Consider the following 26,305-nt stretch of genomic DNA (forward strand, 5'->3'; position numbering starts at 1 on the left):
ACCAGTATTCTCTATTTATTTTATCTCATCTTCTCAGGCTGCAAGCTTTTGTACAGTTCTGAAATGCTACTAGTGGTATTGTCCAAAACACTTCCTTTTGAGTAAATGTATCAGAAGCACAATAGATGCAAGCACTCAAGGCTGTGTAGTCTCAGCCTTGACCTCCAAATGCATCACATTTATACCCCTGTAAACTCTTAAGTACATTCAAGGTAACCGGATGGCACATATCCCAGAGATAACATTCCTAATCTTCCTTGTCCGGCTGAGTAAAACAGTGCAAGGAGAGAAATCAATTACGAGTTACACTGTGAAAAAAAGAACAGTTCCTTGAACCTACCTTGGATCGATTTGTACAACTCGGGATCCATACAGCTGCTACAGCTCAAGTTCACTGCCTACTGCCATGACACTGCCTGGGAAAAGAATATTTCTCCTGCATCAAATATCACTGCTACCTGTATTTCTATTTTCTTCCTCTTTATTCTTTGTTCAACAGCCATTCCAAAGGACTTTCAGAAGAACGGATAACTAGTCCTGCTACAGCTGCAAACTTCTTTTCTACCTGGCACAGAGGACCAACTTGATGCCTCAAAAGCGGCAAATGGCAGAGATGGTGAAGGGGCTACCCAAGCAGAGACACAATTCTTGGGAGACTAAGAGCCTTGCTAAATGAGCCCTCATAGCTTCAGTCCTTCATAATCCTCACATGGCCAAAGCCTCAAGAGAACTTTGCTAACAAAAGGGCTGCAGGAATCTCTCCTGCCATTTCTGCTGCTAACAAATGGACCCATTTAAGGAATCCTTGAAAAAGCCAGAGGGAGTTTGACAGAGGAGGGGATATATGCTTCAAAAGGTTGATGGCAATTTATGGATAAAGAATAAAACTGCTCAAAATAGCTTACTCTTGAAAGTGTTACATCTATTATTGAATGATACACACTACTTTGGAAAAAAGCCTCTGGTTCAAACAGTGACATATTTCAGATTTTAGGTAAAGAAGAGATGGGCTTGTTTCGAGCCCCTCAGGAGGGCACAAAGTGATAATCAAATGAAAAGCATACATGGAGTTAAGAAAAGGCATGTATAGGAGATTCCTATTACCAAGACTATATGAAAGACTAACTTCTCTCTAAGGCAATAGGATTTTTTTAATCTTTTATTTCTGTTTATTTTCCCCATGTATTCTCTTTTATCTTTGTTACCCCCAAAAAATTTATGTTATTGACTATTTCACAAGATTGAGAAGACATACAGAGATAAAAATAGATGAAGGAAGCTTTTTCCGCACCATAGGTTTACAGAACTAAACTTGCTGAATTGCAGTACGATATTACAGGCAATAGAGCTCTCACATTAAGATTTTGTAGCTGGCATGAACAAATGCAGAATCAATGAATGTCCTGTATCAGTTTGTAAAAGGAGGTAATCATCAATGGAGTTTATTTACAAGAGGTGGGAAGGAGACTCAGAATAATTAAATTATTCCAAATTCCAACAGCAAAACTACTATGATTTGTAAAAGATTCCTTGGTTTGGTCAGCAATTTGGTTAACAAATTTTTCGCTTAAACCCTCAGAATGAACTAGTTCCCAGTTTTCCTGCAGATCACATTAGAGCATGACTCAACATCCTGAATAAGGACCAGAACCCAATGTACTCATTCTTCTCCACACCACACTTCCCTAGGAGAGGGCAATCAGAGCTGCAGGAACTTTTGTGAAATACAAGTGTGATGACTCCCTGGACAGAGCTGCAGCCTGTGCTACTGAGCTGACCTGCTCTTCAAGCACGGGCAGCAGAGCCCTTGCTCCAGATTGAGAACAGCCCAAGGGGGAATGATGGAACTCCCTGGAACACTTCTGCATGCCTAGCCAGCCATTTCAACCCAAAAATGCAATCCTGCTGTTCTTGGCTTGATTTTCATTTCATATTGCCTTCCTACAAGTTATTAATTTATAATCTAATTTTAGCAGCACAGAACAAGCGGTCTTGGTGAAATGGAATGTAGTATAAAAAACAATTCCTTTTTTTTAAAACAACTGCTCTGAATTTTCTCTTCTGTTTTGAGGAGCATCCAGGCAGCCTTCAATATGTTTTTACAAACCTTTGCTACCAGTCTGCAGCAGCAGCCAGCACTTGACTGCAGTCAAATTCAGGAGACAGCTGTGTGATTCGATGTAGTGTTAGTACTGAACAAGCTACTAAAACAAAAATAAATATAGCTCTTAAGAGCTCTTTTGGCTCTCAGCAGCACAGAAAAAAGCTAAAATATAACTAAATTTACCTGAACTCTGTTCATTAGATGGTCATCAATGACTCTGCCCTCTGTACCTATATGGAGCTACAATGTGTTACAAGAAGTGATGTAAGTGGCACTGTGGAGCTGGAGCCTAGAAACTTAGCACATGTAAAGCATAGCTGAAAGCTGCTTTCAGTAGCCTTTGATTCACAAGTAAAGAGGCCTCAAGATATGTCCGATGACGAACATCCCTTTTTAGGTTCCTCACTGGGGGCACATTTGGAAAAATACAATGTAAATGCAAATACAAACAATATAAAACTTTTTTTTTTTTGGCAGATTTTCAACCTCTTCATATCAAAAGGAAAATGAGACATCAATAATGTTTTCTAATTGCTCAGTCTGAAAATGTTTATTCTATCTCCATATGTACAATCACAATGAAACACATCTGTGCAGCAAAAGAATAGTATCTGAAAAGCCCAGCACTGTTCCTTCAGGCTAGAAGCTGGTGTGCCAGCACAGCTTCTCTAATGTCAGACACATCCCTGACCAGCCTGTAGTATCTTCTGACTTAGCTACAGTCTTTGGTCCGTGTACACAATCATTGCTCAAAAACTCTGGTCAATGACATGCAGCACTTTACAGAGACCACTTGGAAAGAGATTTCTTGAAGCCTCATTCAATTCTTTTGAATAAAATGAAATAAAGCCTATAGCAGATCCACTGGTTAGGCTGTGTCTAATACTTCAAAAACTATTTGCTTTAATCAGTCTTAAGAAAAAGGAAACCTCTTTGTGAATTCTTTTATTGTTTATCTCCTGCCACCATAAAAGTAGCAACTCTACAGTCATGAGTTCTAGTTGTACTCATGTGCTGATTTTGTGCAAAGTAATTTCATCAGTAAAATTTCATCAGTAATTTGCTCACATGAATCTTTTTCCTTCTGTTCAAACTGGATTGGAAGGTACATTTCTACTGTGCTCAGATGATCCTCACTGAAGTATGATGTGATAAAAAGTGTCGTCTTATTTACTTCAATGTCTAAAATTTCAGCTGTAATGTGAAGGTAAGAAAAGTATCTTTTCAGAAGAGATTAAAATCTCTTACATTTACCAGTGCTCTAATGGATGTCTGGCTTCCAGGCCCTCTTAGTGAAAATTTCAGCTCTGTTGTGTGCAGATACCAAAGAACTTCTCTTGGAGGCATCATCAAAATGCTAAAGAGATACAGTTTATTTTGTTCAACTCATTGGGTACTGCCTGAACTAGGAAGAACACAAAACCATCCCTTTCCAAATGACACAGTCATCCTGTTTCCAGCTAGCTATTGACTCTATCCAAAATGAAACTATTAACTTCTAATTTATTTATTCAGTCAAGCCTGGAGTTAATCTGCTTAGGGAAAAAAAAAAACAACAAAGAAACCCAAAAACCATATTCTTGAAGACAAAGAATTCCGCATGCAGCACCATTTCAAACAATCCAGGCTACATATGACACAAACACTGGGAAGTTATGCCTGATTCTTTTTGAGTATGTCAGAAATGCACTCAGGAAGATCATATGCCAAGCAAACTAAACACCCTTTCCAAATTAATGGCTTTTAAGGCTAAAAGTGATTACTAGATCCTTTAGTTCACTCTCTGCTATTTTTCCAAGCATAGAAATTACCAACAATTATTTCTGCATATATATGCATATATAACATGCATATATTTTATAAGATGCATAAGGAGCAAATAAGTTCTATATGGTTAGAAGAAAACTCTCAGAAAGGCACTCAGTTATGATTTGAAAACTTTAAAACCCAGAATATCTGTCACTTTCCTTGGCACTGTTTCAAATACATAATCACCAACATCATTAAGAAGTTGAGCTCAGTTTCTAATTTGGATTCAGCTCCCAACTATATTGGGTCCTTCTCTACTAAAGCACTTCTAACAACTCAGTATTTTGTCCCCTTGAGGAGGCTTCTTCACTGCAATAAAGATGCTTCTTAATCTGCCTTTCTGAAAAACAAATCACTTTTTTTCAGGGCTATTTTTCACTGAGATCACTACACTCAGCTTATTTATAGTGCAGTCCCACAAACACAACAGAGGTCCTCATGGACTTCAGAAATAAATGACTGTGGAGGACTTCTTAAACTGATTTTGCTTCCAAGGAGAGTTCCTTGGGACACAGGTCTAGGTTACCCACTGTGTGCTGTTGTTTCCAGCCCTCGCATAATATTTGCTGCTCTTCTTCACAACTGACACAAGTTCACTTATTACAAATGTGGATGCCTATAAGGACAACAGTTTTATAGTTCTTGCGTTCTGGCAGCCTCCACCGATTCATTCTGATCTGTCAGACAACTAGATCTGAACCCAAATAACATGCCCTTTATTAATACAGTGTGCTGTGATACTGATATTTAAATCAGAGGCATGTGTCATTAAGGAGGTATAATACACATCCAACTTGTTAAAAATAATATACTTTCCCGCATGCTTGAAGTAATCACTCCCACATGGAATGTGAACTATCATCTATAACATCCATAATCATAACACTTTGTACAACTCCAGAAAGGCTGAGTTAGCATATTCATCTTCTATGTGACAGCAGAATCAGAAAGGACAGTGCTGCCCTGGTCAAATGCAGCAGATTACTGGGTGTGAGAGGGCAATTGCAATGGAAAGGTGCAGATTCCTCCTCCACAGGCCATCCAGAAACCTGGTCTATCTTACAAAATTTCTGCCCTGCTGTTTCCCAACACGCAATATTTTCCCACACAAAGCACAGCCAACACCTGCACTAATGTGCTGGCACTCCTTCAGGAAATTTGCCACGGGCAGCTTGGGGAGTGTTACCTGATTAAAGTTACTGCCAGTTAACACACACTTTACATCACTAATTTGTGCATTGAGAAAAAAAAAAGGCATCAAAATCACTTACGGAAACATCTTTCCTCCCCTTCTCTAAGCTCAGCTTAATCAAATGCCTCTTCTCCCCCACTGCTACTCTTGACTCCCTGTTTTCACCTTGTCTTAATTTGTTTCCTTCCAGCTCCTTCAGTAAGGCAATGTGCTGTGCAGGGGTCATCTGCAGAAGGGCTTCTTTCTGCTGCTCCTTGCTCATTCTTTACTTTCTCCCTTGCCCCTTTCTTATTTTCTTCGACTCCAGCATGGGTCATACATGGGCTGTGGTCTCTTGGAATGTCCATGTTTGGCACGTTTTAAAATTTAAAAATGAATATTCTCCTGCTGTCTTCCCAAATACAAATTCTTCCCGAGAAAGCATAAAGGCTACTGTGAAGGACTTTAAAACACTAAAATAATTATGTGGAAGAGTTGATTTATTTACCTATCATTAGCTATCTATTTCTTGTCAAAATAGTCAGATAAATATAAAGCTACATCTGTAGTGCTAGTAGAATACCCTAATTTCATATTCTTGTTCAACTAATATATGAGGATTTGATTTAAGGATTTTATTGATATGCTCTATATTTAAAACCAGATTTCAGTTGGTCCATTTTGACTAAAAAAAAAGAGAAATCAAAGATGAAAAAAAACCCTATTAAGCACATTCTTTGTTTTAGAACAATATCAACAATAACCCCTGTCTTTCATTAGATGAGCAATGAATTAAAACTGTGCAATTCGAGACATGCAAAGAGAACATGTCTTAGCTCTCTGCTAAGTAAGCGACAGAATCACACAGTATCACATGAAAAGGCAGGAACCTCAGGAGCATGCTGGGATGCAAGGCCAGACCAGGTTACTGAGGTCTTTATCCAGCTGGGTCTTTAAAACTTCCAAGTCATTTCAGTTCAGGATTACAGAAGCCTTCTGACTATAAATAAAGTTAGGAAACAAACAGTGTGCAACACAAAATTTCAATTTAATCAATTAGACCATCCCTAAATATCTGTCTGTGCTTTAATGCTAATTTACTGTGCAAATACAGAAACCCTGTCGCTATAAAAATATGCCAGACTGAATGAACCTCTCAACAATTCTTGTGGTTTTGTTAAGTAATTAAAGTCCAAACTGGGATTCTTTAATGAAACAGAGCACCATCAACTGGTAAAATTCTCTTTATATTGCTGTTCATGCTTATACCAGATAGCACCACGTGGAATTAAACTGTAATTGATTCTTGACAGATCACTCACTCAAAATCATTACATTGCCATTGGGTGTGCAGCTCTGCTTCATGGAAACAAAGTTCAGAAACTGCTATGACAAATAAACTAGCATATGTTCTTACCCTCTATAGTTTATGAGCTACTACATTGCTAGAAATAAGAACAGTAGATTTGAGAATATACCACAATCAGGATTCAGAAATCCTTACAAGGGAAACTGTGATCTCAGAATAACGAAGTTTAAAAAGGAAAGAACAAAACTAGTTTAGGCAGAAGGAGATGATGACAAATGAATAAATAGAAAGAAAAATTTGTATACTTACTTTTGGCAATGCATATTTTGGCAACTTCATCTGTATAAAGCCATTTCGACGGTAAGAGACGTAATACTTGGTCCGATTTGCTGATGTTGTCTATAACAAAGGAAAAAATTGAACTCTCTGATAGTTTATGTTAAATCTAAAGAGTCTGAGATGGAAGTTTCTAACCTGCAGACTTTCTACCCTGCAACTGAAATACATGGCTATTATTTTTATTACATGGTATGAATTTGCACAATGTACTCTTAAGAGAATGAATTGAAGTTGTGACAGAATAGACCCCAAACAGACTCAAACTCTTTTGCTCTCCTCCTTTTAAGGAAGACAAAAGTGATTTAAATCCCTCTTTTGCCATTTCAGCTGTCTTGAGCGATACCTGAGACTTCTGCATCTCACTGCCCCAGTCCTCACTTGTATATCTGCACCCACTGGCCTCCCACATCTTTGCCCTTTCATAGAAGTCCAGAGAGCAGCACCCTCCAGGGAAGAGGTAGGGAAGAGGCACACAGTCCATGAAAACCAGGTACCTCAAGGGCAAGTGGTATTCTAGCAACAAAATTCAAAGCACAACACAAAAGGCTAAATAAATTCACACTAACAGTATGTAAATAATTCACTGTATTTGACTAAGATTTTCTGTACAGGGTAAAACATTTGCCAGTGGAAGATGCTGACATGTCCCGTGGAAGATAATGATGCAATTCTGAATACATTGGTCAGTCAGTTTGAAAGTCAGCAATATATCCTGAAGACACAATTATATGCTTAATTAGAGAGGTAAACCATGTATTTCAACTTCTTGCACATGTGTAACTGAAGACAAATTAGGTTTTACAAAAAATACTTGAGGGCTTATGAAGATTTTCACTAAAGAAAGCCAACAGAAATATGCATTAAAAGGTACACCGCTGCATGAATCTTACCCATTTCTCCTCTTTATAATAGCAGACACATTGGTCATGTTAAGACTTTTACTTTATTTGTAAAAAACCTCCACTGCAAATATTGTTCCAAAGTACCAAAAGGATGATTCTAATTAACATCGATGAAAATACTCAACCAACAGCCTCACTAAGTTTTTCTAGTCAGAAACGTAACGTCAAAATCTGTGGTTGTACATACATTGGCACATTTCCAGTTAAGTCTCTTGAGCACCATCAGATGAAATTAGCAAAGGTTTTAGCCTTTGGTAAATAATATCACACTATTTTTCATGTTTTTTTTTCCCTCAGATCACTGGGTATTGGCTATTCAGTCATTTTCCCTAAATTCACAAAGGGTAGGTTCCTGGCAGGAACACATGGGTCAAAAAAGAAAATGGAAGGAGTGAAATGAAATGTCCAAATTTTTTCTCTGGTTGTCCGTGACAAATCAGATTGTGGAACAGAAGCACAGACTCATCTTCTTTCTCTGACATAGGAAATCCATTTAAAATCCTACTCCAATCTCACTGCTTTTCTCTTCAACTTTTGTGTTTAGAAAGGGAACCTGATTTGGAAGACAGCTTACCCTGAAGCATGTAAACTTGTCTTCACTTAGCAAAAACAGAGTTGATGCATGAGAGCAGGTCCACCTGACTGAATATTTTAAAGATATCAAAGAATTTACTATTGTAATCATTTTCACTCTTTCTTTAGATCAGTTTCTGGTTTTGTGCTAGAAAGTATGCGATGCCCTTTAGAAATGTGATTTGGTAAATGATGGATTAAACCAAAAACCTCACCATTTATTTAATTAGTGTTAAATAGAAGTCTTATCCATCTTTCCATAGCCTTTTTGTTCATTATGAGCTTTCTTAATGTCATTCATTTTAAATGACTCAAGATGATGCAAGGCAGCAGAGAATCAGAGCTGAAGCAGCAAGCCGTGTCTAGTCTCACTGACATTAAAGGCTGGTGTGTGCTTAAAAACAGTGTCGAAGCTTTCATCCTCCTACTGAAATCACCTCTGAATCTGTCTGACTGTCAATGCAAACTGGAAATGACTATTAGAAAGTTCCTGATCTTCATGGGTATAGACATACTAAAGAAACAGGGTTGAGATCTTCCTTTAAGATCATGAAAGTCTGAGATTTGGGCCAGGATTAGCAATGCAGACCTGCAGCACTAATTCACAGCTGCGCAGCTCAGGGGATGTGAGCAATGCCAGGGACAATAAGACAGTCTCAGACTGTGCTCTCTTTTTCACAGGTGACTCTGTTCCATCTTCTTTCTGACAGATATTGCTGTGATATTTAGAGAAGTCCCTAGTCTAACTTATAAAGCAATATTCTAACTTATATAGCAATATTTTAGTCTAGTGATAAAAGAATTGCCACGTGATTTCAAAAGTGTGCTGTTTGTCAGACGTGCAGCTGCTGTGTGGTTTCACTGGAACAGGCAAATAGGGTTCTGCATCACACCTCAGGGGTGGCCGCACTTCAGATGTGACTGTAAGATCCTAGAGTTATTTTCTATCCTCCAGTAATATAGATATGGATAACTGTAAACCAATTTACCATCAAATTTTTGTTACATACTGCAGATAAGTCTGAAAGAAAAAGACTAGAGATATTTCCCCTTTCTGTGGAACACATACAAATTATGTTTACTGGCCTCAACATGTCTCAGATCTGAGGAGACTACATTAACAATGGCACCCTTCTGGTAGTAGCCACTGGCTACACTTTTATATGTACCTTTCCAGATTGCACTTCCATTTTGTGTCTGCCCATGCCTGGCATGAGACAGGATAACAACAGCTCGAGATGCAATTATACAAGGCATCTGGCAAAACAAATGCTTGAAGAGGAACCAGCCAGTGTTCTGCTGAGCACAGCAGTTGGGAAGTTCACAAGGTTAGAAGCACTTCACACCATCTACACACCGTGAAATGGATTTTACAGTGTGTCTGGGAGGGAGCCACAAATAAAAATACCTTTGAGGAAAACAAGTCCCACAAGTGCTAGACCTGGGCTGAAAAATGCTTACTTTTATTCAAAAAATATTTCCCAAGTCCATTTTTCTGTTTCTTTCTGGTGCTAAATGTTCTAAACCATGTGGGCCCTTGAAACTTCTGCGCCAAAAAAGAGGAAGACATATTTTGTGTCTCTATTAATTTACACATCCTTTTAGAAGAAACAGCCACAAGAGGGGTAAGATGCAAAGATGCCAATCTCTCTACACCATGGCAGTGGTGGGGAGACCTATTCTTTGCCATGATATTGCTTTTCCACAACAGTCAGCAAGTAGACAAGCCTTGCAACAAGCAAATCATACCAAAGTAAGGGAAAAATGAGAGCCAACCACTAAGGAAAGCACAAGCAACTTCCCTTATAAAATCTTACAAAAACAGGGCGTACATAACTATTCTTCAAGAAGTTTGTAGCTCTGACAGGTTCAAATCATGAGTCCTAAGCACATACTCTAACATTTTCAGGTGTGCCTGAGCTGTATTGGTGCTATGAAGCTGACAAGAGTTCCAGCCCAGCTTTCTGCATGCAGATCCTGCAGTTTGGGAATGAAATAGTCCCAGTGTGATCTGGACCACCACGAGGTACAGACATGGTGTTCAGAGACATGGTTTAGTGGTGGACTTAGCAGCTTTAGGTTTATGGTTGGACTCGATGATCTTAAGGGTCTTTTCCAACCTAAATGATTCTACGACTATTCTTAGTTGCTCTAAGCTCCTCAGCTATGGCCACTTCACTCTTTTGCTTTCTAAGCACATCCATGTAAGATTTTTCCCAGCAAAATCAATCCATAAGAAGAAGCCATTCTCTCAGTAGCTTTCCTTGGATGCTTTTCTCAGAGAACTTTGTACTATGGCAGTACTGGAAAGGACCCAGAAGAGGTTGCAAGCATAAGAACAAAAGGCTTGTGCTTTGCCTAAAACACAAACATATTTACAAAAAGTAACTTTGACCCACACAATCCACTTGGAAATTTTCATACCATTAAAGCTAAGTCAGTGACAAAATCAATCAGATAAATAGGCAAATGGTTGCACAACCTAAAGAGGCTTTGGATTTTTTGACTGATAAGCAAATGCTTTGTTCCATGTAAAAATTTATCAATCATCATTTTTACTCTGGAGCAGGTTTCTCCATGCTACTAAATTACAGTGTAGCTGCATTGTATAAGATTTTAATTTTGAATTTTAAAATAGGCTGTGTCTCCAAGACATGGCAGTACCTGAAGAAATATGTAGTCATCCTGCACAGTTAGGGAATCCCGATCAGTGCCACCAGCAAACTGGACTGTCATTGTCTTATCAGAGCAATTCTGAATCTGGCAAGTGATGTAGCGATAACCTGAGGGAACAGAGACAGAAACATATGACAGGGCTATCAAGGGACAAAGAAGCAAGCAGTATAAAATGTTATTCATGTAGGAGAATTGCTGCCTTTGCCAGGTGAGTTAGTTGTAAAATTATTATATTAAACCCTCATACAAGAGTTTTTCAATCTCCAGTGTACTGAGAATATATTAACTGCTTACACTTCAGATCATTCCTGGAAGGCAGCCTGTTATTATCCAAATTTTGCTGGTCCAGAGAGATTAGGGGTTAGATGAACGAGACATTCATGGGTGGGGATAATAGGAGCCTCTTTTCTCACTTAACCTATGCACAGAGACGTATTATTCACTTGGAGAAAGAGCAGCCTGACACAACACAACTGAAATCAATATATCAACCACGTTATAAAATTGTGATGAGCGAGAGGAGAATCAGACTCCATTTAACAGACAGCATGCAGAATTTTAAAGGCTATTTTCAAAGCTCTGTAGGAAAGTTAAGACATGCTTTTAACAGACCACTAGAACTGCTCTGTTGGGGCAAGACTTCTATATTCAGAGTTAATACCTTGTTGAAAAAGCCTGGACTGATTTATATCAGTGGAGGCTATGGCCTCTGTCTTCCTCTTCAGCTAGCAATGGGTGAGGAATATCCTCTCTGCCTGGGCTGTCAGAACAGCATCACCGCTTCTTTGATGCACAATGCTCTTATCAGAGAGAGCAGAGCCAATAATCACACCTTACACCAGCTGTGGCCCGGAGACCTTCTCCTAGATGCAAGCTCCTTGTACAGCTCACCTTCTGTCACAAGCTTCAGAGCACAAAGTACTTGAGTGACTTTCCGAAGCGCAGTGAGAAAAATGTTATATACACAATCCTGCATCCAGATCACCAATTTTCCCCATGCTCCAGAAACAGTATGGAGTGAATAATGCATCCCTGTATCCTTCATTATTTTTGCAGCGTGATAGGAAATGCATTCCACATTTTATGACTTTTAATTAGAAAATGCTAATCCAGTATACTAGATACAAATATTGCTTTTAAAATCTGTATCTATTAAAAAGGCAGCCAGAGTCAATCTAAGTTCTCCTGCTTATGTCCAAATCATCACCACGAGGATATTTGAGCAAGCACAACAATGGGCCATCAAAAAGTCTTGTAGTTATTCATAATACACATGACAAGAGCCACAGCTCTTCATCAGATAGGTAGCACAGAGAAGCTCTTTCCACTAATCAGTACATGTACTGCACACAAGTGCCCAAAATGCATTTGTTGAGAACCCAGCCAGCAGACAGTTATGAGAGTTTTAATTTTTATGCTGTTTCTGTTCAATAAAAAAGATACTTTCCATCCAACTCCTGAAGTATCTTCTTACACTGTCTCTAAACAGAGCAACTGACGGGGCTGTGTAGGAGTCACTATGCCTCGGAAATCTCAGTGCTAAAAGATTTAGAAACCTTGCCATCCAAATTTTAACATGGTACCTTTGATTTATTTAATAGGACTGAAATGAAGAAAACCTTCTGGATTGGGGAAAGTCAAACTGTGCATTCTTTACAACTCATTTGTAAGAGTGCACAAAAACTTAGATGATCTTATTCAAGGAATTCAATTATCTTTCAAGAGTACAGCTGGTAACAAGAAGCTGTACAAGCTTTTGGAAACGTGGTGACTCTTTAGCACAGCACATCCTGACTGCTAATCTCTTTTTCATTTATTTTCCTCTTGAAAATAAATGGATACTGTAACATGAAGAAATTCTGGGAGATGGTGGTTAGCGCAGACGGACTGGCACATGCAACCATTCACTTTAACAAACCCTTACCCAGCACTAACACTGCATTGCCAGTTTTATTTCAAATCAGGATAAAATGTTCAATGTTTAACTGCCAGAATAAATTGCACTATTAATGGACATTTTCAACAGAGCATAGCATCTTGATGTCAATTTGTCTTAGAGTGGAAAACAAGTAAATTTGAAATTATACTATATTTTTATAGAACGGGACAGCTTTGCTGACTACAGATAAAAAGAGAATGAATCTGACTTGCACAGTTCCTCTTCTGACTAGGTTTAAAAACTATCCAAAAAGTATGCTCTAAACCAAAGAGAAATGACTATACACTAGGGTATCAATTGATAATAACATTTTCATTTGCATACCTCCACTGGGGTCCTGGATTTCCATATGAACTAAATCAGGGTCTCCGTCAACTCCAGCAACAGCCCTGAGAACATAATATAATCAAGTTATGCAGAGCCAGCTACAGAATAGTAATTATGTGGATGAAAGAAAAGAGGATTTCATACTAACCAGCTTTAACATTCTAGCTAGGAAATTAAAATAAACCTCATTTATAATGTCCTATTACTAATATCTAGATGGAAACTATTTTTTTCTGTACTTGACATTATTTTTTTCCCAAATTTTATCAGAATCTCTTTTACTAAAATATATATATAAAAGATAGGATCACTTGGAGGAATTAAATAGGTACAAAATTGGAAACAAAACTTCATAAATTGAGAAACGTATTGAGAGATATAGATACACGTACTGATACACACATACATTCAGTGACTGGCAAGAGCAAGAGCATCTTTTTACAATTACGTTTGACATCTGAGACTACAAGGCAGATTTAGTGTTAAAAAAGACTGAGATTCCATTCTTATTAGAAATATCTTAGACTTGCCATGAAGCTTTCATAACAAAAATGCTTTCATAAAAAAAGCTTTCATAAAAAATCATTGGTTAGCATATTCAAGAGAAGATTCCACTGATAAAGAAAAAGGGGAAGGGGAAGGGGGAGGAGAGGAGAGGAGAGAGGAGGAGAGGAGAGGAGAGGAGAGGAGAGGAGAGGGGAGGGGAGGGGAGGGAAAGGAAAGGAAAGGGAAAAGGAAAAGGAAAAGGAAAAGGAAAAGGAAAAGGAAAAGGAAAAGGAAAAGGAAAAGGAAAAGGAAAAGGAAAAGGAAAAGGAAAAGGAAAAGGAAAAGGAAAAGGAAAAGGAAAAGGAAAAGGAAAAGGAAAGGTGCAATGGGAATACAGGCTGATTTTCTCATAATATTTCCCACGTCAAATATACTCAAAAGACGATATAAGCCAAGACAATATAAGATAAAAGCCAAAAGATGAGTTTTCTACCCTCGGGGCTTCTTCCATCCTTACTTGGGGATGGCAGCCCCAGCTACACTTTTTTTCTGGCCCTTCCATCATCATTATTTGGGCAGATTCTGCAAAGAAAGTTTTGAGCTGACAGCTGTTCTGTTACTAAGTAAAGCAGAATCCAGCCGCACTAGCACAACCACATCGCTCTTCACAGGCATGGTAAGAGTCCATTGAGTCAGCAGATGTGAGCTGAAGATATGCAAAGGAGACACATTGATTGATAAAGTGCAGCTGGATGCAGATATTAAAAAAGCCTATTAAAATACTTAAGAGAAAATTATCATTTTGATACAATTATTAATAATCAAATGCAATAAAGCTATACTTTGGACTGAAATTACATCACATTTTAATAGGATTGATTTATGAGGAGAGTTGAAACTCAGACTCTGTAATTGGTGGCTCCTTGGGAACACAGGCCAGGGGGGAAGAGGCTGGATGATTTCCACTGCATAACAACCAGAAGTCATCACATAGGCTCTTTTTCCCCTAATCAGATAAATGATGAGTCCAAAGAAGGAAGGGGAAGATGAGGGACGAGACTTCACCAAACCACAAGATGCTCAGAAAAATCTTGCATTCACCAAGAAATTGGTCCCTGAAACACAAACTATTCTAGTATTTTGCAGGCAAAACATTAAGTCAGAGAGGACGTTCTATTCACTGAGATCTGATCAGAATGGATGTGAGCAAAGACAAGGGTTGTGAACTTTTTTGCTGTGCGTGCTCTATATATTTTTCTAGACATTCACAACACCAAACAACTGCAGTCAGCATTTTGAGGGAAGAAAATTTCATTTGATGAATATTTTACTTTTTGTGCTGGGCCCCATGCAGCTGAACCACCAACTAACAGAAACTCAGGGTTGAAATTTTGAGTCTCAGCCTGACACAGTGATCAGCATCAATAATGCAAAGATAGTTTTTGGATACTTCTGAAATACTTCTGATAAGTTATGTCTATAACTTATCACACATGATTTCATATGCACAGTTTGAGATACTTGTCAATATCTTTACCTTCTCATATTTCTTTCAACAGCTAAGAGTGATAACAATATCATGACCTCTCTCTTAGACCTCATAGCAGCCTTCCAGGATCTGAAGGGGGCCTATAGGGATGCTGGAGAGGGACTCTTCATTAGGGACTGTAGTGACAGGACAAGGGGTAACGGGTGAAAACTTAAACAGGGGAAGTTTAGATTGGATATAAGGAGGAAATTCTTTTCTGTTAGGGTGGCGAGGCACTGGAATGGGTTGCCCAGGGAGGTTGTGAATGCTCCATCCCTGGTGGTGTTCAAGACCAGGTTGGATGAGGCCTTGAGTGATATGGTTTAGTGAGAGGTGTCCCTGCCCATGGCAGGGGGGTTGGAACTAGATGATCTTAAGGTCCTTTCCAACCCTAACTATTCTATGATTCTATGATTCTATGTCTACCATGGTCCTCCTAACCGTGATGGCTGGCACAACTAGACTCTAATCTTGTTTCCAGTGTAATCTTTTAGTGCAAGAGGCTGTAACTGGTCCATTTTAATGAACACTGTTATAGACACAGAAAATGAAAGTTTCCAACCCAGACCAGTTTTTCTCCTTTAGTTTTTTAATTGAGTAGGTGTGAATAAATCACAATGAAGGAGTTTTTTTTAGCCCAACGGGGAAAAAGTAATACTTTGCCCCTGAAGTTCAGACATTTCTCCTACCCCTTGCTTTTAAAACTACCTTTTATTAATCATGAGAACAGTTCCAAAGGTAAGTCCTCTATTCCTAAACTAGCTGGATCACCTCTTGCAGTGTCCATTGACTATAAACGTTTAGTACAACAGCTTCACGCTGCAGTTTGACAAGCATTTCTTGTTGTTGCTCTGCCAGATTAAGCCACCCCATTCTGTGTCCCTAGTCTTGCTTCTCATTCACCACCTCAGCCGTCCAATTGAACCTGCCAGGCCGCAGCATTAGAAATTCTCTAATTTAAAGATGTAAGCCATAAGGCTGCAAAAGAAATGATCATTAATCTATACCTGTAGATCTCTAACTTTAGACAAGTGTAACAGCTGAGATGCACCCTTTAAGTGCAGAGTTTATCCATTCTGAAAGGCAAAAATTAAGGAAGAAGATTATTTCAAGAACATGCTTTGTGGTTTTCACTACTCTAGTAACAGAAGAGAATTGTGTTTGCTCACTGAATACGTTACACCCTTGCAGTCTACTTTTGAATACCATCTATAGAGCAGAGTTTCCAAACTCCAACGTCCCTTTACACAGCTTTACAAGCACTTAGGAACAGACCTTTCTATTTTTATTGATAAAAAAACCCACACCATCTATTATGCCTATTAAGAAAATCTTTAGAAAAGTGTATAAGAAATGCAGAGAACTTGAAGCTATATCCCTGAAGAATAAACTAATTTACTCATTTCAGTGGACTCCTCTGCAAATAGTACTTAAAGCAATACTGTTATTTCACATGTGCTCAAATCATGAACCAAGGCAAAAGTCATATAGCACTACGCAGACAAAACACGGTCTAGGTCCCTCTACCCATGCAATATAGTTTTCTTAAAATGATAAGCAAACAATGTACATACAGAAACACATACAGTAAATGATTCACTTGAAAGGAAGGCTCAATTATCTGTTTTTTTCATGTTGAGGGAGAAATGTAAGACATTTTTTTAATGCATTTAATACATTTTCATTTACAAACATTTACTATTACCACAACATAAACACATTATACCAGTGTGAGGATTGTGCCCACACATCCATTCACGAGCACAATTGACTGTTCCTCAGCTGGCTTTAGGATAGGGCTTATTCTGTCTTATAAAGCACAGACTCAACAGACCCTGATAATCTAACAGCTTCTTCCTTTTTAGCTGACATTTTAGCATCAACTTCTTCCCCAGATAGAATAAGAACTTTCTAAGGAACTATTTTTATTTAATTTTGGTAGGGTTTTTGGTTTGGCTTGGTTAGAATTCCCTGACTTCTCACAGTAGCTTGCAATGAAAATGTTCATATCTCAGCAGTCTGGGACTATTTATTTCTTTCTTTGTTTTACTTCAGTAAAGGAGGTCTGGCCACTGAATTTAGGGCCTTCTGGTTTAGGTTGTTTTAGGGTTTTACATTCAGCCATTAAAATTTCCAATGTAATTCAGACTAACTTTATGATCAGAGAATTCTTCCTCTAGGAAAAGAAATATCTCTTGACCAAATATACCATGCTGATTAAAGTAAGTGCAACACGCCAGCACTACAGATCACGTAACAGCATGGATACAACACTTCAGAATTAAAATACCCCAACTTGATTGTACGGTAGTGTAAATATAGGCAGCCTCAATATACTTCTTCCCTTTCCTGTGAACACAAGTTCTATTATCTCCCTGATGCTTGTCTGACACCATGTTGAGCCTTTTGGGAAAATTAGTCCTGCAGAATGTAATCTTAGAACTATTTGGAGGGATTAGTTTTCTCTTACTTAAATCAACGGATTGTGCCAGCAGTTGTGCTCCAATCCTGTGGATGAAAAGAGGCAAAATAGCCCCTTTTGGTGGTGCAGAGGTGAAACTGCCTCAGCCCCAGTGCAGTGTTTGTGCATGTCTAACCTAATTTATGTCAGAAAGCTGCATCTAATAAAACACAATGAGAAGCAGAAGAAATCAAGGCATCTTTGTTTCCATTCATGCCTGAATTTTGTCTCCTGAAGGACACTAGAGCCCTTTATTATGTGTATGCTTTTTTTGGAATTAAGGGAGATTCTTCTGTAACATTATCTGTTGCATGAACTTAATGCCTCTGGCATTAGTGCTCACCAGGTAATTCCTTGCATGAAAATGGTACAATGGAGCAGGCTAACAAGCCCTCTGCATCTGCCTCAGTCTGTGTATATATGTATACTCTCTGATATGACCATTAGGTATTTTATATTTTTAAAGAACCATACTAAAATTCTAATAATTTAGAATTTTCATGTTAAAAAATCTACTTATGAGACCTTTGCCATTATTTCAATATTTTCAATTTTATTTAGCTACCTGTCTTCACAAACTGCCCCAGTACTTTCTAACTCTAGTTGCACGCAGTATTAAAACCAATACTTTGTTGAAATTTGATATTTATGTAACATACATGAACAAAAATTATCACTGACATCTAACACTTCACATCTCAAAATATGAATCGTAAGCATCAGTCCCTTATATGGTAATAATGGTTGGATTTTACTTCAAGCAGAAAACTTTTTTCTTTCTTTTTAGTAGCCCAAGCCTGTTTTGTAGGGGAACAGTTGCCTGCAAACACTTGATCAAGTACAGCCCGCCATGGACACATATTTTCTCTACTTTGAATGGATCCCTTCTTTGTTAAATATTTGATGTAGTTCACTTTGATGCATAATAATGAAGAGACACCTTCAAACAGGACATCTGAAACCTGCTCACTGATGTGCAGGAGCCTCCAATCAAAAGCCATCTGAATACTTTACAGTCTCCTCAATTTGCCCCTCTCATAATCTCTGAATATTAAGTTTATACAGAAGGTAACAAATTCCCAGTTTATATTGGCTGATTTCTAGCAACTGACTGAAGAGCACTGCCTTGCTTAGAAAGCAAGGCAAAAGCATGCAAATGTTTTCACTGAGTAGTTTAAAATGGTATTGACAACCTGGTAACTGAGGGAGACAAAACTATGATTTGATTCATACAAGCTTGTGACTGATTGTGCTTCAGGCCTTGCAATCTCTGCATCTGCTTTGAAAGACTCTTCTTCAGTGATTGAGTCAATGCCTGCCGTACACAGCCATCGCGTGCTGCTACTTATTTCCTCCCTGTGCTTAAATGCTTTTTCCCTGCCACCTTTATCCAAACAGAGCTGAAGTGTTTGTCATTGCTGTGGGTTGACCTTGGCTGGCCACCAGGTACCCAGCAAGCTGCTCTATCACTCCCCACTCTTAACAGGACAGGGGGAGAAAACAAGATGAAGAAAAGCTCCTGGGTTGAAATAAGCACAGGAAAATTGCTCACCAATTACCATCACAGGTGAAAGAGACTTGACTTGGGGAAGATCAATTAAATTTACTGCCAATAAATAACAGAGTAAGATAGCAAGAAACGAAAACCAAACTAAAAACATCACCTTCCCCTCACGCCTCACTTTTTCCCAGGCTCAGCTTCACTCCTTTCTTTACCTCCATTCCCCAAAGCAGCACAGGGGAATAGCGAATTGGGGTGGCAATCAGTTCATCACACATTGCCTCTGCTGCTCCTTCCTCCTTGTGTTCTTCCCCTGCTCCAGCCTCGGGTCCCACCCATGGAAGAGAGTCCTTCATGAATTTCCCCATAATGAATACCCCACTCCTCAACATTCAGCCTTCACCCACTGAGAAATCAAACATGAATATTTCACTTATTGAAGGGAAATTTTTAACACGTATACTTTTATGTGTCTTTGTGTGTATGCATGTATAGATTGTCATAGCAATCGTAGTAAATTCTAGTGACACACTTAACAAGATGCACCTTAAAACTGCAAACTGCTGCTAAATGACACTTGTAACCTTCCATATGAATACAACTGACCAAGTCTAAGATAGATCCAGCTACATCTAGGCTCTGTCAGTTTAGAAAGCAAGGGGTCTGTTCTGAACCTCGTGACTAAACAGAAGAGTGTCCCTTACCCTTTGTGCCTTCAGTCTCTGATACAATCATCTTTAGCTCAATTTTACCTCAGTTTGTCTTTTTATGCTTCATCCATGTAATACATAATAGAGTGAACCTTGCCATCAAATTCTGTTTAGTTGTGCCTTTATAAATCCTATAAAATTGCTCTTGCTAATATCTTTCCTGATCAGTCTTTGAGTGACCCTAAACCACTCACTGTGCAAAAGCCTGCTCCAGCATGGGTTTTCCACAAGATCAGAGCCTCCTTCAGGGCACATCTATGTGCTCTGAGGTCCTCCATGGGCTGCAGGTGGGTATCTGCTCCACCGTGGACCTCCATTGGCTGCAGGGGACAGCCTGCCTCACCATGGGCTGCACCACAGGCTGCAGACAAATCCCTGCTCTGGTTCCTGGAGTATCTCCTGCCCTCTTTCTTCACACACCTGGGGGTCTGCAGGGCCATTTCTCACATATTCTCACTCCTCTCTCCCAGAAACCGTTGCACAGCTTTTCACCCCTTCTTAAATATTTTAGCATAGAGGCATCACCAGTGTTGCTCATGGGCTCACCTTTGGATAGAGATGGGTCTGTCTTGGAGCCGACTGGAACCAGCTCTGTCTGACAGTCTCTTCTCACAGAAGCCCTGAACACACCTGCTACCAAATCTTGCCATGCAAACCCAATATGATATTGCATCATATGCATCACCACACAGATAGAAACAGAACAAATACCATCCCAGTGTAAGAATGATTGCTCACACAGATTCTTGGCTTCCCACACAAGAACCTTTCACAAAAAGTCCAATGTTAAAGGCTCAATGAAATCCTTTTTGCATTCCTTTCTCCTTCAGGGCATAACATTGCTGAAATCTCCTCTTTCATCTGACACTTGAATAGCCAGGAACCCACTACACTTGACATTAATGGGTACAGCTGTGATTGATTACTCGTATGGGATTTCATGATGAGAACAGAACTTTGGTACCCTGAGAACAACTGCTCTACCCAAATAAATTCATCATTTTTTATTTTTATGTTCTCACCTCTCATGGAAGTGGAGAATCTAGAGCTAAAAATAAGAGTAAAAGATACCCACAGTACAGGATTCCATACCCTAGCAAGTCAAACCATTTCTAACGCTCTAGACAGAATCATAAAGGAAATGTGCTGGGCTTAATTCTCTGGTAATTACCAATTCATGACTCACTGTCCTGGGGTATATTCGTGCTGGTGTAGCCAGCGGATTCACAATCTATTCTTCACTTATGTATTACTATTTTGAGCAATCGGAAAGAACTTAGATGGCATAAAAGCCTTGGGGATTGTGAAGAATATCAGCAAAGCCAGAGGAATGCCAAACTGCACTACTCTTTCTTTGTCTCAAGGATTACCACATAATTCATCACTCTCTTTTTAAAAAATGGGACTGATATATAAAACCAATTACATACCATGTGGTGTTTATTTTTTTAATGTTTGGCTGTGTTATGTCTTATCTTTTTTGCATTCCCTTCTGTAAATAAACCTGGAACTGGAAAAAGTACTCATAAAGGATGGGTACTATAATATGGCTTAAACAGAAATCATCACATTAGGGAATGCTGCATGGCCAGTTACAGTTTGTATGAAGAAGTAGAACCGTAATTGAAGTCAGGGTAATCAAAGTTTCTTAGTTTTAAAGCAGAAGAATATGCTCAAAATTAAAGGTTTCCACAATAAAAAACAAAAAAAAAGATTTGAATCTTCTTAGCTAGTATTTACACAGAAATAACAGATTTATTTTCTAAATGTTGATAAATTTTTTTTTTAATTATTGTGATTTAGGGTTAATTTTTTTAATTGTGAAATCCATATTTCCTGATTTTTCTTTGAAATATCAAAAAAGATTTTTAATGAACCATTTCTCTTCAGTATTTCCATATTTTCTGAACAGTATTTTTTCTATATTTTTTTTCATTTCAACTTGAATGACAAATCAATCAAATAAAACTAAACAAACTTCTATAATATATCTGGTTTGCAGTCATATTTAAATCTATCTGCAGCCTTACAGCTCCTTTTTTGTTTGTTTCTTTTAAAAACATAATAGAATACCTTCAGTTGGAAGGGATTTACAACAATCATCTAGTCCAACTGTCTGACCACTTCAGGGCTGACCAAAAGTTACAGCATGTTAAGGGCATTGTCCATTCACCTCAAACATTGACAGACTTGGAACATCAACCATCTCTCTAGGAAGTCTGTTTTGCCTCCTAAGATGGTAAGACAAGACAAACTGCTATGAAGGATTAGTTAACTTTCCTCTCCAAAAGAATAAATGAAACAAATTGGGAAAATAGCTGGGAGGGGGTAAGAAAATGCCACATTATATCATAGATGGGAAGAAAGTATTCTGTGTTCCTAAAACAAGAGATGGCAGTATACACTTTCCACTGATACCAATGACCTTTCCATGAAAAACCACATTTCATACATTAAATCTGCAAAGATACTTAAGGGATGGTCCAGAACACTTGAAAAACAAATATAGCCTAGAAGATGTTTTTAATATATTGCTTATAAATCTACAGTATAAGATCTTAACATAAACAGTTTAAAATACTCAGTCCCTACTGAACTTCTCTTAATATAAATACATAAGACATTCCATTAAATTAATTGCATTTATATTTTCGTTGAGTAAAAATAATGCTTCTTTGGGAACTGCATGAAGATCTGGCTGCTGCTGGAGGCACTGGAAAAAATGTTTTTACAAAGCACAGGAAAATATTATGACTGACAATATTTGTAGTTACCAGGCTGAAATAAAAATCTTGGGCTGCATTACCAACCTCAGTCAACTGAAATCAAATAAGAAACATCTGCTAAAGATCTGCCCAGTAAAATGTTCTTGGCCCAACCAGCCAGTATCAGCAAGACACCTATCCTCATTTATAGTGAGATGCAAAATTTGAATTCATTTCACTAATCTTTAACACATCAGATGCTATATATTGTCAAGAAAATAATACTGGACTTAGTGCCCTAATAGTCAAGGTATGGCAAAGCCCATATTCTTACATCTGTTGAAAACTACACAAGTATCTGTTTCTACTTAGCACTCGGATAACTTGGGTGATGAAGGCCTTAAAGTAGTGGAAAGTTTCATGTAATGACCAACAAATTTCCACTGGAAGACCATGTCCAACTCACATGGTTGGACACACCTCCACTCACAGCAGATTCTTTGTATATTGCAATGTCCCATATGATGGAAATAAGAAATATTTATATATATTTATATATCTTTACGTCTAAGGAAGCCTAAGAGAAGGATCATCAGGTACTGAGGAGGCACCAAACATCTACTCACAAAACATTGCTGCAGCTGGCTGATACAGTTCTTGAGAGAAATCAGAATGGTCTATATACAGAAAACAGGAAAACAAAAACCTAGAAAATATCAAAGATTTCTAAAGGTTATAAATGTACAGACTGTTAGAATTTATTATTCTTATCTGAGAGGAATGCGATTTTTATGAACAACCATGTCTTTGAAATACTACATGGCAGTTATTCCTATCAAAGCTCCAGGACACTTCCCTGATTGTGTCTGAATGATATAAGGAATACCGAAACACATAGGGGTACTGAAACACAGCAAAATAGACTTAACATTGAACATGCACTTTCTGCCTTTAATTCTTTATACAAAAAACATCGACAGATTGAGTCAGAGAAAAACTGACACGTATTTCAGTGGTATGTTGCATTTTTCATTATTTAAGCGCGCTACATATACAGAGACTCAGATAAGAAAAAAACATTCAATAAGTCTGCTAGAGAGGGGCTTCCACTGTTCTAGTGACTTTGATGGTTGTCAGACTTAATGCATATGATTTATTTTTTTTATTGATTAAAACAGAGAGCCACATGCCCTCCTGATTTACACCCTGTATAAACTTGCTAAGGAAAAATCGGGTTTAAGGCAGACATGACACTTCTGACCTACTGCGCTACCTCTAAATGATTATACTCTTCCATGTGACAGTTAAGAGACCTGTAAACTGCATCGTCTGTGAAACTCTTGCTGCTGTGTAGAAATAACTTCTTCAATGAGGCTGTATTTTGCAGAAGTAAGTAAGAAGAAAGTGTCAGGCTGACTCAAGTATCTCAGCAGAAAAGTTTGAAACAAACTGGAGTAAATCAAATAGGTGTTCCTACAAAGCAACTGCAGGCTGGTTTTCTAAAAGTATGGACAATAAGTAGATTGCTGACTGAAAAAGAGGCCCTTGGATATGTGACAAAGCTCCCTTGATATGTTCAAGGATAATTACACCAACAGGGCACCATGGCAGGTTAGGTCCTATGCTCCTAGCTCTTTCTGACAGGGTTTAACGTGTCGATGTGTCCCTGTCCTCGGTCACAACCTCCCCCCCACCCAGCATCAGCATCAGCACACATGCCAGTGCACCTTTGGACTTGCCCAGTTCCATTTTAGGTTAGTGCCCAATGTTTCTGTAGGTACTGTAAAAGCTTATCAGCAGTTTAAGCAGTTTTGGGTTCTGTTGGTTTTGGTTTTCCCTGAGTATAGCCAGGATGAATATCTATTTCAGCTCAAGAGGCAAACAACTACCTGAAGAACAAGGAAGATCACAGCGTGAACACATCGTAAATCTTGCAGCCAAGATCAGGTATATCCATTTCAATACTGGTGACACCAATAGCACACCACAAAAATATTGCTGAAAGCCAGATACAGCTTCATAGACACATGGATAATTATACTTTATGCAATTGACAAGGATCAGAGTCATTCTAAAACTAAAATCGAAAGTCATTTAGGGAAAGAAAGTGTCTGGTATATTACGACTAATCCGGTAATAAAAAAATACAAATTATTGGTAATGATAGAGTTGTGCACAGTCCATACTTAAACACTGAACTAAAAAGTGAAAGGGGGAATTCTCTGTTTTTTTCTATAGAAATTAGATAAATGTTGAGTGTGCAAACTGACAATATTAAAATATAAAATTAATTAAAACACTATGAAAAGGTTAATTTTGGTATTGAAAAAGTTATACGTTTCATTTAATTCATATAAAAGACACTGACCTACTCCTCAAACATTTTTTCAACCTGCTTAAATCGTTTCTTAAACATTTTGAGAGACTGAAAAATGTTTGAGCTGAAAGTGAAATAATTTGATGTATGTGCACTCGATAAAGTCATATTTTTCACCAATTTCCTTAATAGTGTAAGTTTATATATGACTCCAGTTAATAGGTCTGATTCAACCTCTCTTAAAAAAATGTCATGGATTTTCCTCTGCAAAAACACTGCTCTCCTTTCCAAAGATCAATTCCACCAGTAAAATGAAAAGCAATTTCATTGGACATTATAGCCCTCTTTAAATCTTGGGCTCCACAGATCCAGACCTATAACCCTTATATGTGCTGACACTCAGTATGATCACTGGCCTGAGTATGAATTTGCAATAGCAGATGCAGCAATGCTGACATAATCTGCAAAAGACTCCAAGGCTCACACTGTCCCCATCAGTATGTCTGAAAACATCTTTCTTGATTAGAATGAAATACTTTTGCTGTTCATTTTTTATTTGCAAAATAAAAGACTTCATACCAAAAAATATGATCTTTTGAAACTCTTTCCTGCAGAAGAATCCATTTTTTCCCCAAGTCAATGGATGCATAAACCTACAAAAGAAAGAAAGAAAAACAAAAGATGATAGGAAACTGTTAATGTTGTACATCTTCAGAGACAAGTCCTATGTCACTGTTAAAATGACAGATTTTACACCAATAAGAAAGAGCAAACAAACAAACAAAGCATTACCAGGAACTCTCCATGATGTTTTTCAGAGTAATAACCTTTCATGGAGAATATTTGTTTTAAATATTATCTAGAATGAACAAAACTCAGTTTCACATGAAAACAATTCACAATTCATCTTGAGTCTTAGGGTTTTTTTTTGAGATTTAAGTCTTCATTTTGGGATTCTTTTTACCTCAGCATGGTTACACAAAAGAATACACCTTCCTTCTCCCTTTTCCCATTAATTGAACAAACCAGCACAAATGCTCTCTTTATGCTTCAAGCCTTAATTCCAAAAAAACATGTAAACTAGAAAGTCAATGAATTTCAAAATCTGCTAAAATAGGACCAAAAGATATTAGAGAGATGTTTAAGAGATTTGATGAGAGAGACACTTGAGAGCTGGCTTCACGGATACCAATCTGTGACCTGTTTAGAAATGGTCACTCAACGGTGATGCAGAAGATGGCCTGGAGGAAGAGGAAGACTCCAGCTCAACCTTCCTTCTAACCAAATGCTAATGACATGGATGGATATCCATGAAGAATGCAGATGAAAGCTGTTTTCCCACAAAATAAAGAGGAATATAAAACAGCTATTAAAAATCTTTGTCCTTCAGCTTTTGCCTTCATAATATGTTTTCCTTAGTTAAGAAATATCTATCAAACTTCTAAAAA

At 38.1% G+C, this 26,305-nt stretch overlaps 1 protein-coding gene across 7 annotated transcripts in view; it reads right to left on the reverse strand.

Moving 5' to 3' along the window:
* SORCS2 (sortilin related VPS10 domain containing receptor 2) overlaps positions 1-26,305 on the reverse strand; it is a 549,260-nt gene that overhangs the window by 80,538 nt on the left and 442,417 nt on the right. For all 7 annotated transcript variants that reach the window (XM_057426800.1, XM_057426798.1, XM_057426797.1 and 4 more), the window contains exons 5-8: positions 25,437-25,510; positions 13,147-13,211; positions 10,872-10,990; positions 6,703-6,792 (exon numbers count right to left, since the gene is read on the reverse strand). In XM_057426800.1, coding sequence (XP_057282783.1) covers positions 6,703-6,792; positions 10,872-10,990; positions 13,147-13,211; positions 25,437-25,510 — 348 coding nt within the window. The remainder of the gene's footprint in view (positions 1-6,702; positions 6,793-10,871; positions 10,991-13,146; positions 13,212-25,436; positions 25,511-26,305) is intronic.

Source organism: Pezoporus wallicus, unplaced genomic scaffold (assembly GCF_028554395.1).
Source record: "Pezoporus wallicus isolate ANWC-B61680 ecotype Strahan unplaced genomic scaffold, APGP_CSIRO_Pwel_v1 scaffold_13239, whole genome shotgun sequence".
In the NCBI taxonomy this organism is placed as follows: domain Eukaryota; kingdom Metazoa; phylum Chordata; class Aves; order Psittaciformes; family Psittacidae; genus Pezoporus; species Pezoporus wallicus.